This window comes from Vombatus ursinus, unplaced genomic scaffold, assembly GCF_900497805.2.
Source record: "Vombatus ursinus unplaced genomic scaffold, bare-nosed wombat genome assembly UNPS02009062.1, whole genome shotgun sequence".
Classification (NCBI taxonomy): Eukaryota; Metazoa; Chordata; class Mammalia; order Diprotodontia; family Vombatidae; genus Vombatus; species Vombatus ursinus.
Genome location: NW_020948840.1, coordinates 17176147 through 17191593, shown reverse-complemented (window position 1 = coordinate 17191593; position 15447 = coordinate 17176147). Strand labels below are relative to the sequence as shown.

Below are 15447 nucleotides of genomic sequence, written 5' to 3'. Positions count from 1 at the left end.
TTTCCTGTCTAAATTATAAAACTTTAGATTTAAAACTTTATTAATTTATTAATTTTATTATTTTTGTTGTTTTTTCCTTCCTTTCTGATATTTTGTGATTCACTTCTTATTCAGCTATTGACATTTATGTATTGTGTGTGTATGTGTATGCACATGTAAACTCACCTATGTAATGATGGTATCATTAAGATATTATTAGTAATAATCCCAAAAGTTGAATTAAATCTCAGAGGAAGGAAAAAAGTCAATAAGAAAGTTAGGTGAGATTATCTGGTTCAGGAAAAACTTTTTTAAAAATGGTTTTCAGAGTACATCCATGTATATTATCTCATTGGATTCTCACTAAAATTCTGGTAGGAGTGAATTGTCCTTCCTTTGTTGCTGAGGATACCAAGAGGTAGAGAGGCTAACTGATTGTCCTCAAGGTTACATGACTTGTAAGTGGCAGAGGCTAAGGGAGAACCCAGCTGTTGTTTTCTGTCTGTTGCATTGTGTTATTTCTCATTTGGTGAGTGACCCTAATCCTCTGTCATTCCTTTCTTCTTCTCTTTGTTATATATTATATCTCTAAGTCACTTTTCCCTCTTATGATTTTAACTATTATTTATTGATTAAACACAAATCTCTTTTATTTCTGACCTTTCTCCTTCTGCTCAGCCCTCTGTTAAAAATAAAGGAGGCCATCTCTAAATGGTCTACTTTTTATACTCTTTATGTTATATATCTCAGTTGTTTGTTGTCATCCCCACAATATTAAGTCCTCACATAGTGCAGTGTTGGGCTGTCCCTTAGCAAATAGAACAGATCTCTGCTGTAGAGGAGTTTAAAATTCAGATGAACTCAAACTTAAGCATCCAAGGCCTTCAGAATAAAAGATCAGTAAGATTTTGAAGAAAACTTGGGAAGATCATTTTCAAATTGGGGACAGCTTGAGGATTGCTTTGTGAGAATAGAAACTGATATCACAATGGTTGTCATATCCCCATTGAAAACCAGTATCAAATAAATGAGTTTATCATACATAAATCAGTAGAGTCGTTATTTTCATTGAGCACCAGATAGTCGTACTGAGATGTGTGCATGTTTGTTTTATCAATAGACTAAAAGATACTCTTTCAGCAAATGCATCAAGTAAACGAAATCATTCTTTTCCAGGTAAGACTAAGAATTTTATTAAAATAAAAAAAAAGGAAACCTCTAGTTCTGTATTGCATTATTAACTGCTTCCTCTCCAGACCTTTTAAGGAAAGAGACATACACAAGTTCCTTGATTCACTTTGTGTGTGGAAGCTATTATCTTCAACTAGCAATCAATGGAGCTTCCAACAGTCAAAAACTGAAAGGTGTATTGTTAGGACAACAATGCATGCTGCTTTTTGTGATAATAAAGGAATTAATTTTCTTTGAACATGTAGAGAATTAGGTGTCTTTAGTGATAAACATTACTTTTTTCTTAGTATGTGTACTTTGAGTTTTGTCTTTAATCTTTTTGGTAGCTAATTAAAACTATTAAATTCAGTAGAAAAAAATGGTAGCTTTATCTGTATGGAGTGATTTTGTTGTCTTTATGAAATTTTTTTTTTTTAGTATCCAGTGTTTTCCAGCAAAATTAAAAAAAACCCGACACTCTGGAAAAATGGTTGTCTTATTCTTATATGTATATAGTTTGATTAATAAGGATATAAGAAATCATTTGAATTTTGGATAAAATTTTCTCAAGAAATCTAAGCTATAATTATGTTTCATATATATGTACTTTCTCCCTTTGACTCCAGCTTCCAAAAAAAATTTGATATAATGCAACATCTGTGGAAGTAGAGACAGAATATGGGGTTGAATAGGCCTACAAGTTTGGGGTTGGGTTTTTTTTTTCATTTATTCTACCATTAATTTTCCTACTTAGGTTTTAGACGAAGTTTCAGCACAACTTCTGCATCTTCTCAGAAAGAGATGAACAGAAGAAATGCTTTTGAAAAGTGAGTTATCAAGTTATTTAGAAACATAGATAGTTGAGATAAATATGACTTGGAATGTTATGGAAGGATTACTATTTTGTGTCTTATTCTTTGGTGCATATCTTAACATTTAGGAGCAAATGTGTAATGCTTGCATTAATAGTGAAATAATTACTTTGTGAGTATATTATCTTTTTGTAAATGCTTATAAAAATCTTTAATGTTTTGACATCATATATACATAAACACATATATATGTGTTTGTGTCTGTATTTATATACATATATGTCTCTGTGTCTATCATTTTCTGTTTTTGAAGGCTGTAGATTCTGTGAAAAGGGGTTGATGTTTTGTGTTACCATTGAATTGGGTGAATTCCCCTTTCTCCCGAAATCAATTCTACTTTAGTAACTAATTTGGAAATTTTGATTTAGTTTTTTCCCTGTTGAATGCAAATAATAAGTATATCAAAGGAATTTAAGACTACTTTGCCTAGATGAAACAATATTTTGTTATTTGGTATAACCTAGATAATGTGGAATATTCTGCTTTAAGTGTTTCTCTGAACAGAGAATTTCTTCTCTTATACTTATCTCAGTCCCTCTACCTTCCCTAGATCTACTTCACTCCCAATAGCCCCTTTTTCCTTTTATATTTGAGCTTTTTTTAATTTGTATAGTTTTTTTTTTGAATTTTTTTTTGAATTTTTTGCCAAGATTCCCTCGGGACTTTTCTTTTTTTTTTTAATTTAAAATTTTTTTATTTTTAGTTTTCAACATTTACTTCCACAAGATTTTGAGTTCCAAATTTTCACCTCATCTCGCCCCTCCCCCCACCCCAAGATGGCATGCATTCTGAATACCCCTTCCCCTAGTCTGCTTTCCCTGCTATCTCTCCACCCCCTTCCCCTTCTATTTTCCTGTAGGGCAGGATAGATTTCTGTACCCCATTTCCTGTATTTCCTATTTCCCAGTTGCATGTGAAAACATTTTTTTTTAAACATGTGTTTTTTAAACTTTGGGTTCCAAATTTTCTCCCTTCCTCCCTCCCCACCCACGCTCATTGAAAAGGCAAGCAACTCAATATAGGTTATATATGTGCAGTTATGCAAAACACTTCCATAGTAGACATGCTGTGAAAAACTAACTCTATTTCCCTTAATCCTATCCTACCCCCCCATTTATTCTATTCTTTCTTTTGACCGTGTCCTTCCTCAGAAGCATTTGCTTCTGATTGCCCCCTTTCCCAATCTGCCGTCCCCTCTATCATCCCCCTACTCTCTTGTCCCCTTCCCCTCCTATTTTCCTGTAGGGTAAGACAGATTTCCATACCCAATTGAGTGTGTATGTTATACCCTCCTTAAGTCAAATCCTATGAGAATAAGATTCAGTCATTTCCTCTCCCCTTCCCCCGGTTTCCCTCCACTGTAAGAGCCTTTTCTTTTCTATTTTTTTTTTGTGAGATAATTTACCCCGTTCTACTTTCCCTCTCTCCTTCTCCTAGTATAATCCTCTCTCATCCCTTAATTTTATTCTCCAGATATGACCTCTTCATCTTCAACTCACCCTGTGCCATCTGTCTGTCTGTCTGTCTATCTATCTGTCTCTCATTCTGTCTGTCCATCCATCTATCTATCCATCTATCTATCTATCTCTATATATGTACATACATATAATTTTTTCCCTCCAACTACCCTAATACTGACAAAGGTCTCGTGAGTTATAAATATCATCTTTCCATGCAGGAATGTAAACAGTTCAACCTTAATAAGTCTCTTATGATTTCTCTTTCCTGTTTACCTCTTTGTGTTCCACTTGAGTCTTGTATTTGAAAATCAGATTTTCTATTCAGCTCTGGTCTTTTCATCAAGAATGCTTGAAAGTCCTCTATTTCACTGAATGAGCATTTTTTCCCCTGAAGAATTATACTCAGTTTTGCTGGGTAGGTGATTCTTGGTTGTAATCCTATCTCCTTTGCCTTCCAGAATATTATATTCCATGACCTGCGGTCCCTTAATGTAGAAGCAGCTAAATCTTGTGTTATCCTGATTATGTTTCCACAATACTTGAATTGTTTCTTTCTGGCTGCTTGTAATATTTTCTCCTTGACCTGGGAACTCTGGAATTTGGCTACAATATTCCTAGGAGTTTTCCTTTGGGGATCTCTTTCAGGAGGAGATCAGTGGATTCTTTCAATTTCTATTTTGCCCTCTGGTTCTAAAATATCAAAACCGTGTTCCTTGATAATTTCTTGAAAGATGATGTCTAGGCTCTTTTTTTGATCATGGCTTTCAGATAGTCCAATAATTCTTAAATTCTCTGTCCTGGATCTATTTTCCAGGTCAGTTGTTTTTCCAATGAGATATTTCAAGTTGTTTTCTAATTATTTATACTTTTGGATTTGTTTTACAGTGTCTTGATTTCTCATAAAGTCACTAGCTTCCAATTGCTCTATTCTAATTTTTAAGGAAGTATTTTCTTCAGTAATCTTTTGGAGTTCCTTTTCCATTTGTCCAATTTTGCTCTTTAGGGCATTCTTCTCTTCATTGGCATTTTGGGCCTCTTTTGCCATTTGGGTTAGGCTATTTTTTAAGGTGTTATTTTCTTCAGTATTTTTTTGGGTCTCCTTTAGCAAGCTGTTAACTTGCTTTTCATGATTTTCTTGTATCACTCTCATTTCTCTTCCCAGTTTTTCCTCTACTTCTCTTACTTGCTTCTCAAAATCCATTTTGAGTTCTTCCAAGGCCTGGGACTGATTCATATTTTTCTTGGAAGTTTTGGATGTAGGAGCTTTGATTTTGTTTTCTTCTTCTGGTTGTATGTTTTGATCTTCTTTGTCACCGAAGTAAGATAATATAGTCTGACTCTTTTTGCGCTGCTTGCTCAAGAAACTCCATCTTCCAACTTTGGTTATTTTCGTTGACTGTCCAACAACAACCACCCTCATGCTTGGAATTCTCTCCCTCCTCATCTCTGCCTGTTGGTTTCTTTGACTTCCTTCAAGTCTTAGCTGAAATCCCACCTTCTACAAGAAGCCTTTTTTAATCCTCCCTTTATCCTAGTACTTTCCTTCTGGCAGTTTATCACTAAGTTATCCTCTATTGATATTGTTTGTACGTCGTTGTTTGCATGTTGTTTCTGTAGTTAGACTGTGAGCTCCTTGATTCTGGGGACTGTTCTTATCCCTTCTTTGCATCCCCAGTGCATAGCACAGGGTTTGTTGTTGTTCAGTTGTGTCTGACTCTTTGTGACCACATGGATCATAGCATGCCAAGCCCTTCTATCCTTCACTCTCTCCTGAAGTCTGTTCAAGCTCATGTTGGTTGCTTCCATGATGTTGTCTATGCATCTCATTCTCTGCCATCCCCTTTCCCTTTTGTCTTCAATCTTTCCCAACATTAGGATCTTTTCCAGTGAGTCCTTCTCATTATGAAGCTTCAATATTTGTCTTGTCAACAAATAGTCTGAAAAATTTGGAAGAGGGGAGCATTGGGGGGGAAAGATAATGAGTTCAGTTTTGGACATACCAAGTTTAAGATGTCTACAGGGCACCCATAGCACAACACCTGGCACATAGTAGGTACTTAATAATGCTTATTGACTGATTGACTCCCCTTCTGCCCCACCTGTTAGTTCATTTTCCATTAAATCACCTTGTATTTATTTTGTATTTGTTTATATATGTACATATATAATATGGTTCTGGAATCAGATTAAGTCTCTTCTTCAAAACCCAGCCAAGTGAAGTATGGAGAGGGGCATCCCCAGGCATCTGACCATTTGGTGATGAATTCTTTGTCTGTGGTAACCCATAGAACAAAGGCAAATATAAAGCATCCCACAGGCCCTGTCTCCTTCCACTTCTTTAGTGGAGAAAAGGGGCAGAAGATGCTAAGAATCATACAGTACTTAGACTGTCTAAAAACTTTAATTTAGGTATTAGCATTTTAAATGCAAGCTCATTGTCCAGTGGCCACAAGTGGACAGATTTCTGGAGGAACTGAGGAACTGGAGGAAATTCCAACTAAATGGAAGGATGGCTCATAAGCTGTCCTTGGAGAGGCATGTGCAGAGTTGTTTTTAATCATTTGTCAGAGGAAACCAAAAAACATTATTTCATTCTCCCATCTTTGTGCCTTTCCATGCCCGAGACATCCTCCTTCTTTCCCTCGACATTTGGAATCTCTAGCTTGGGTAGAAGTTGAGCTTGTGCCACTTCCTTCAGGAGGCCCGCCCTGATCCTCCCACCTGCTAGTCCCCCCAACAAAATTTCTGTGTATATAATTATGTGTGTATGTGTTGTTTTCCCAAAAGGATAGAAACTCTTTGAGGATTGTTTAACTTTGTCACAGTTTTTTTTTTTTAATACTTGCCCAGGGTTCGCTTCTATCAAAGTGGGAGTACTTGAACTTAGTTTTTCTAGGTGCTTGATATAGTACATTAGGATCTGTTGTGTAATGGGTAGAAACACCCCCTTCCCCCGGCAGGAAGATGTGCTTGTGCGCACATATCTGTGGGTGTAGTACATGTGTGTATTGTGTATACATGGGTGCATGTGCTGATGTACATGTTTGTGCATGTGTGCGTTTGAGTGTGTCTTCATTTGTGGATGTGCACATGGAAGTGATTGTCCTTACAAATAAGTGCACGTGTGTGTGTATGTGTTTGGGACCTTGTGATTATTATTATCATTAATATAGTGAATCCTTGCTGAGGAAGCTTCCTCTCTGTCAGTGCAGGTCAGCACCTTCTCTGTTGCTGATAGCACAGATAGAAAGCTGCTTGGAGCACCCAGAAGTTATGTGACTTGCCCAGGGTTGCACAGCCAGTATGAGTCAAGGGTCTTTCTGACTTTTAAGCTGGTTTTCTGTCCAATCCCACCAAACTGCCTTAGGATGCATGTGTATGTGTGCATGTGTGTGCATATCTGTATGTGTTTGGTTATTTGTGTATGCCCATGCATGTATGTGTAGGTGTGCATGTGCCTAACTGCATGCACATACGTATGCTTGAATACACGTATGCATTGATGCACAGGTATACACAGGATGGGCTGAGACATGTAATTTCATGAACAGAGCAAACACCCCCCCACCCCCACCCCCCTGCAATGAGGAAACCTTCTCTACCAATGCAAGCCTTCATTTTCTCTGCAACTTACAGTTGTCAGTACCCAAGCCACTGGGAGGCTTTGTCACTTATCCAGTGGGTGTATGTCAGAGGTAGGGCTTGAACCCAGACCTTCCTGACTCTAAGGTGGGCTCTGTATCCACTATGGTGCACTGCCTTAGGATGCATGAGTGTATGTATGTGTGTCACAATAATATCTCCTGTCACATTTTGATAAGTTAATGACTGCCAGTATATTTTTAATTGCTGTCTGCTTATGTGAAAGTAATCAACCAGTCAACAGGCATTTAGTCTATGGTCAGTAAGCATTTATTAAGGGCCTGCTATATGAGAGGCATTGTACTTAGCTCTCAGCGTACAAAGAAAGGTAAATAAAAGTCCTGATTCTCAATGAGCTCCCAGCTAATGGAAGTAACTACAAACAAGATATAGCCAAGATAAGTTGGAGATAATTAGCAGAGGGAAGGCACTAGAATTAAGGGGGTGGTGGTGGTTGGGGAAGACTTCTTGTAGAAGGTGAGATTATATCATAGCAGGGCCTCGAAGAAAGCTAGGAGATGGAGAAGAAGAGAGAGCATTCCAGGCATGGGAGGTGGGCAGGTGCTGGGGGAGGAGTAAGGTGTAAGAAGACTGGAAAGGGAGGAGGGGCTTGTGAAGGGCCTAGAATGCCTATTTATTAAGTACTTGCTATGTGTCAGGCATTGCACTAAGCACTAGGGATGCAAAGAGAGGCAAAAACACAGTCTTTTTCCTCAAGGAGCTTATATTATGATGAGGGAGACATGTAAACAATTAGGCAGATGCACATACACACCTATTTGTATATGTTTACATACCAAGTAGATGGAAAGAAAGCATCTGAGAGTAAGAGGCATTTGCAGCTGGAGGCACTAGAAAGGCCCCCTGGAGGAGTTTGATTTGAGCTAGGACTTGAAGGAAGTCCCTAGGAACTTCTGAGGGGGAGGGAGCAGAGCATTATAGGTAGGTGTGGAAAACAGCCAGGGCAGAGGCACTGAGAAGGGAGGGGGAGGGATGTGAGGGAGGACCTGCCAGAGGCTGGGGCTGCTGGTGTGGAGAGGGTCTGCAGAGGAAGAGAGAACAAGAATGCTGGAAAGTCAGGAAGGGGCCAGCTTGGGTACAGCTTGAAATGCCAAGCTAAAGGGTTTCTGTTGATGATGGGGACAACAGCAGGAGGGTAACATGATCAGGCCCACACCTTAGAAGGATGGAGGAGGGTGACTTGAAGGAGAGAGCAGCAGCTTGACGCATCGAGATAGAAGGCTCATTATTGCAGCCATCCAGGGAAAAGGTGATGCATGAGAGCCTGAACCAAGTGAACAGAAAGCCATCTTAATTTGCTTACCACCATAATTCCTCCACCATTACTCCTGACCCCTGCAGAAATCATGGATATTTTTGCAAATGATAGTTAGCAGGTAGTCTCTGCAAAATGATAGTTTTGGTGATATTTCTTGGTGACGGTACTAGTGCTGCCGTCAGGCCTTGCAAGTGAAATTCTGAATCTAGAACTAGACTGCGTAAGCCAGAAGAGATTACGTTTTCCACAATTAAAAACTTGCAGATTTATTTTCATACTAAGTTATGGATTTTCATATTAAGATTTTAATGATTAAAAACATTATTGGACCTAAAAATTATGTTTGCCACTGAAAATCAATGTAAAAATTGCATGGTCTTTGTGGCTAAGTACTTAAATATGTATCATGTACATTTTTCAACCCTGAATAGATCAAAAAGTGCTTTACTTCGTCGAAGCTGGAGCAGTACTCCAACTGCAGGAGGCGTGGAAGGAGCTGTGAAACTGCACCAGGGCTCTCAGGTTCTCCTCACCAGCTCTAATGAAATGGCCATTATTAGGTATGTGGGCCCCACTGACTTTGCCCCAGGCACCTGGCTTGGACTTGAACTCAAAGGTGCCAGGGGAAAGAATGATGGTTCAGTGGGGGACAAACGTTATTTCACCTGTAAGCCAAACCATGGAGTTTTGGTTCGGCCAAGCAGAGTGACCTATCGGGGGATTAATGGGTCAAAGCTTGTGGATGATGACTGCTGAACTTCAGGATCTCTTGAGTGAGGTCTAGTGTATTAAATATGTAGGGACTGTGTCACATTAGAGGCTCCAATACGTAGTGAGTGCATGGGAAATGGTTGACTTACTTAGCTGTTAATTGACATTTTGATAACACACCTATCTTCATAGTATCGTTAAGACAATTTACAGATTAATTTTTACACAAAAGGAATATGAAATTTTTCAGAATTGTGAATCTCTTAAGATCATTTAAAGAGAACTTATTTTTTAAAGCTTTTAGATCTGAGTATGGTTCTGGGATGCCAGAAGATTATGCTATTAGGAGACCAATTGACGTGTTCTGTTGTTTGTTCTGTCTTACTTTGTTGTATATGATTGGATTATTGTTGTTAAAAAATATTGGGCAGCATATTACTTTGAATAATTCCTTTAGCTGTCCATAGTGTTTTGGGGATTGTTATCCCTTTCTGCGCTTTTACCAGTAAGGGCTAAGAAATGGCTGTAGGTGACTGATCATTCATGAAAACATCCGTTCCCTCTCTGATCCTCCAAAGAAATCCCACTCTAAAGATGTGCAGTCTAGAGTTTTAAGACTGGAAATGACCTCATGATTTATCTAGGCCACTCCTCTTAGTTTATGGATGAGGAAACTGAGGCATAGAAACATGAAGCAATTTCCCCATGGGTTTACAGCTGGTAGCAAAGTAGGGAGTGCAAAACAGGCCTCCTGACATCCAGTGGTGTGCCATCTGCACCATCCGTACTGCAGGGATCCTCGGCGTTCTTCTGAATCACTTATCAAGGATCGCTGATAAAGCATCATGTAGAGAGTCAGCTCCTGTTTTAAATACCACCTTATTGCTGCATAGAAGATCACGTTTGGAAGAAGCACTTTTAAAACTTGAAGCACTTTCATTTCTGTGGAAAGCTTTTCCTCTCTGCATCTTGAAGCCCTTTGCCATTTTTTTCTGCTGGCTATGAAAAAACAGACCAGTTTTTTTTTTTAAATGCACTTAAAAGCAAGGAGCAGATTGAGACATCCTAGGCTTACATATAGAGAGCAGTGTGGTTTACCACGCAAATTTCCTCACCCATAAATAGAAATAAATGTTGCACAGATAGCCGAGGTCTGTGAAGGTACACGTTCATTCAAGTGTTTCTTCATTTCTTTATATTTCTCTTTGTGGTGTTGCTCCTAAGGCAGCCATGACATTTGCCTTAGTTGGTTTTGGATTTTCCAGACTGTTGCAGAGCACAAGTATTTGAGCTTTGGCTAAATGCTACACAAATTCAGCAGGGGAGCCTGTTTTCAATCTGTGGCTTGTGCCCATCTTTGTGTTTAAGCTTTGTAATAGAATAACATTGCAAGGAATTTGTGTTATGTCTGTGTCTGGATGTTTGTGTCTCATAGATGTAAAAGATTTATATTTTATTGTAGATATTTAGATTTGAAGAGACTACGGAAATAGTAAAACGGTTCACTTTATAAGATTTAAAATTATCCTTAACAATGGAACTGCCTTTGCACTTAGAAAGAAATAACATGTTCAGATATTTTGCAATATACTATTTTTAAACTGAATTCTGCTGCTCTGCTGCTCTTTTGAAAAAAGTGTGGTATTTCAAATACTGCTAGACCTATTTTCCTGAAATACATTTACAAAACAAGGCTGTAATACACTGCCTTTTAATCAAGGAATATTTTTACTGACTAAAGAAAATGAATGTACTGTGATTTTGAATGTAAACTTATTTTATTATATTGTTTCCTAAAAACTCTGTTTATTTATACCTTGAGATGTATGTGGATACACTGAACTTTTACAAAGTCCAAAATGTTTCCTGTTGTACATCAGAGCCCATAAATTAAAATCTGTTATATTGGTGTTGACAATGATTTGCTTTTAGGGAAGCCATAAACCACTATTTTTTCCTCTCTTGTAACCTTTATTTTCTTTCCTGCATATATTATTTGAATAGAGAACATCTATTAAAATCCATACAAATTTATACATTCATGCATAAATAAATGAAAACGGATTTTTTTTCATCTTTAGCTTATTAAATGTCAGTCTACTCGTACTCAATTGTAGCTTCTTGAACATAAATAAAATGGGAAACCATTGTGTTTTGGAATAGTGTCTTATGATGTACTCTTTTTATTATTATTTTCTTCTCCTATAACCCAGGATGTTAGTGTATACCATCGCTTTCTTCTTTAAAAAAAAACCCAACCAAAACATTTCATAAAGAATTTGGGGTGGTTGTCTTTACTAACTAGACTTTCCTGTGTGCTTGACTCTTCTCATAAACACTTTTCAACAATGAGCATACATTCTCTAAAAGAGCAAGGTTGGTTAAACAAACCACTCACTGCAGAAAGTGTTTTAATAGGTAGAATGTTATTTCACAAACACTAGCTAGAAACACAGAAGATTGTCTTTTTGCTTATTTTATACACATGCAAAGAAAACAGTTTCAGTTATTAGTGTTACAAATTTACATGGAAAAATTGATACACATGGTCCTATCAGGCTGATAACTACATTTTTAGATTTTATTATTCATGTTTCCGTGATCCACCAAAATGGTTAGCTTCCTGATACATCTCTCCCATTACCTTGTGCAATATATCATCATCACTCTTATTAAGTGCCTGGTTCATAGAATGAATATTTTACAAGTAATTCCTTTACTAAAATTATGCTTTGATGCTTCATTGTGGCAAGGATGTGACCATGGGTTATCAAATGCTTTTTTATTACAATGCTAGCTAGCTCTGCTAACTAGCTCTGCAGGCCTGTTGAAACTTGAAGGACTTTGACTATGGACCCAGTATCCATTTGTGGTCCAATAGCTAAGAAACAGCCTAGCCAAGTTTATCACGAAGTTAACCAGAAAGTGATGTTCTTTTGGGGCCACAGCAACCCTTCAAGAACATCTGTGAAATCACTGAGAGCTTCTGATGTGTCGGTAGGGTTAGTAATCTTAGTGCTCAAATCATAGATCCTTAAAGTATGAAATTTTGGGAAAGGCTCCATGAGTTCCAAAGTAAAGATCTAGAAAGAGATGCCAGTCTATTAGATGTAAACATAACCAGTGTGATATGGGCAGTTAAAAAAATTACTTAAAAAAGTTAAACTGGCAAACAGTATTTGCAGATTGTTTTTAACTTGTTTAAACTAAAATGATCATAAATTCAGAGCATTAAGATGATAAGTGACAATACTGCCTCCTTAGACTAAAGGTGCAGACATCTTAATACTTAAGAAATCTACTTTTATTGTTTTTATAAGTTTTATTTATTTTGATATCAGTCATGTCTAAATATCTCTCCCTTCTCCTAGTCAATAAACCTTAACTTGTCACAGGAGAAGAAAAATAGTTGAGTAAAATTAACAGACACATTGATTGTATTTGGCAGGGTCTGTGACATTCTGCCTCCATAGTCATTTTCATTTTTTTTCAAAGTTTTGAAATTGACAGACACAAAATAAAATGAGCATTTTCATATATGTTGTGGAATAGAAGAGAACTGCAAATCTATGTAGAGCTTGATTTTCTTTTTAAGTATACAGTAAATGTAACATATAACTTTCAAAGCTATCCTGCTTGTCTGTGATTCCTTCTGGCCTTTCTTCTGCTCTTTTCTCTTTTTGGAGTTGAGATGAAGAGAGGGCACGGTTTCTGGTTCTTTGCCACAACAGAAAGTTTTGCTATAAAATTTTTTTGTACCTTTTTGTCATACCTCTCTCTTTGGGATGTATGCTTAGCAATTGAATCACTGAGATAAAAGGGTATGTGTTATTTTAGTCATTTTTTTTTGTGTGTAATTCCTAATTGTTTTCCAAAACAGACTCCATCATAGATCCACCAACAGTGTATCTACCTCCCTGTTTTCCTGTATTCCCTTTAATACATAGGTCCATCTTTTATTATCTTTGTCAGTTTGTTGAATGTGAGGAGAAGTCTGAGTTGCTTTATTTGCATTTTTCTTATTAGCGATCTGAAAGAATTTTTCATGTTTGTTAACTGTTTGTTCATATCCTTTAGGTATATATATTGGGGGATTACTCTTAGTCTTATATTTAACTCCCTCTATAGCTGGGATATCAGACCTTTATCAGAAATATTTGGTGCAAAGATTTTTTTCTCAAATTATTATATCCCTTCTTAGTCTAGTTTCATTGTTTTTGGTGTATATGAAAGCTTTTCATGTTACCAAAAATAGTCCGTTTTATCCTTTGTAATCTCTGTTTTTTGTTTGGTTAAGAGCTCTCCCCTGTTCATAGTTGTGAAAGGTATTTCCTTCTGTTGTCCTTGAATTTTTTTTTTGCTGTAACTTTTTTTCTTTAAAGCTCATGTATCTTTATATAATATATAACATATATTAGTTATATATTATATACATATATGTAAGTTATATATTATATAACTTAATATAATATATGGCCTAAAATCCTGGTTTGAACCTATAATAATGATTTTTTTTTTGCCAGATTTCCATTTTCTGAGTAGTGATTATCAAATGAGGAGTGTTTTCTTAAGTTCATTCTTGCGTTTGTTGAACACTGGGCTATTGAGTTTGGTTGTTTCTGACTCATTTCTCTAGTTTGTACTTTTGTTTGATGTACACTGATGTACTTTTTTATGTTTTTTTTTTAAACTAGTACCAAATAGTTTTGATAATTACAAGTTGATAATACAGTTTGAGGTCTGGAAGTGCTCTTCTTCTTTTATTCCTACTTTATTATTACTGTTCTTGAGATTCTAGACCCTTTGTTCCTCCAAATGAATTTTGTTGTTTTCTTTAGCTCTGGAAAATAACCCTTTGGTAGTGTGAGTTGTAGAGCCCTACATTTATAACTTAATTTAGGCAGTATAATTTTCATCATGTTGATATGGTTCATCCATGAGCAATGAATATTCTTCGAATTACCTGTTTTCCTTTTCTGTAAAGAGTGTTTTATAATTGTATTTATATAAATCTTGTGTGTGTTTTAGTAGATTGACTTACAGATATTTTATATATTCCCCAAACAACTTTTAAAAGTCAAATGATATAAGCAGTCAAGATGAATAATAATTAGAAAGTCCTTTATTAGAAACAGAAGAAACTATCCAACTCTTTAAAACTTTTCAATGTGTTACTAAATTTCAGTACTTATTTGTTCAATGGAGTTGAACTCCAAAGAGATGTCTTTTGCTCCTGGTGTGCTGTGTCAGAATGCTTTACGGTTTTATAAAAACAATGTTTTGGACAAAGTTTAATTTTGGGGGGAGAGATTTTTAGCCAAAGATTTTTAATCTCTTAGGCCATGTATCAGATATATCTAAAATGCTCTCCTGCCCTCCCAATACTTTACTATCCCAGTTATGGTGTTTGATATTCCCACATTTACCATTAGATCAAAGTACTGAAGACCTTTGTGAAAATGCAAATTTATAATACTTAGTGAATCAATTCCAGAATAGCTTTGATCAACTAGCAGGATCCTGTGAGATTCAGACATGGGACTTAATTTTGATAGGTGGGAAGGGGTCAGAACATATTTCAATTATGAAATGTTGCCTGCTCATAGGAGGCTACGTAAAGATGCTTTCTGAGAAGGGTAGAGACAGGGATGGGATAACTTCAAGTCGTGTGTGTGGTAGAGATGCTGAAAGGCCATCTCAATTAAACATGGCTTTCTTTAAAACCTTGTTTAAGGGCAGCTGCTGTCTCATTGGTAGGACAGAATTTAGAAATCATGATAATGTGGATATCATTTTGAGAGCAAAAAACCCAACTCTTGATCTCTAGTTGACTGAATGATTCATCTGGTGTACTATCTTGTTGAACTTTATAAACTTTGTACCTCTAGGTCTTCTGTAGCTCTGGTTTGAAAGAAGCATGCTAAAATAGTCTTCAACACAGAGAATGCACCACCAGGGGTGCACCAAGTAAACCCCCAGGAACTGTCTCCCATAAAGAATGGTTTTGCTTTGGTGGGGCTGTTAAGTGAGTGTGTTACAGTGGGTTACAGAATTGAGAGGTTGAAGGGACCCACGAGATCATTTAGTTTAAGCCTTCAATTTGATATGTGAGGGAACTGAGGCCCACCCAAGAAAATGGAGAGGGATGAAGTGACCACAATTCCAACGTGGAGGAACCTGGTACTGTCAGTTGTACAATTGACAGTGCCAGGCTCCTCCACGTTAGAGTTGTCTTGTGTTACAATATTATTCAAACCACATGTGTATGTTTGAAAATCCAGATTTGAATCATTCTTATTTGAGGAATAGATCTGACTATAATTTAAACTTCTAA

The 15447-nt window shown here is 36.8% G+C and overlaps 1 protein-coding gene across 3 annotated transcripts in view; it reads left to right on the top strand.

Annotated features, from left to right (window-relative positions):
- CLIP4 (CAP-Gly domain containing linker protein family member 4) overlaps positions 1–10509 on the top strand; it is a 76898-nt gene extending 66389 nt beyond the window's left edge. For all 3 annotated transcript variants that reach the window (XM_027850429.1, XM_027850428.1, XM_027850430.1), the window contains exons 14-16: positions 1100–1155; positions 1904–1976; positions 8834–10509. In XM_027850429.1, the coding sequence (XP_027706230.1) occupies positions 1100–1155; positions 1904–1976; positions 8834–9158 (454 nt within the window). In that variant the 3' untranslated portion in view covers positions 9159–10509. The remainder of the gene's footprint in view (positions 1–1099; positions 1156–1903; positions 1977–8833) is intronic.
- The last annotated feature ends 4938 nt before the right edge of the window (positions 10510–15447 follow it).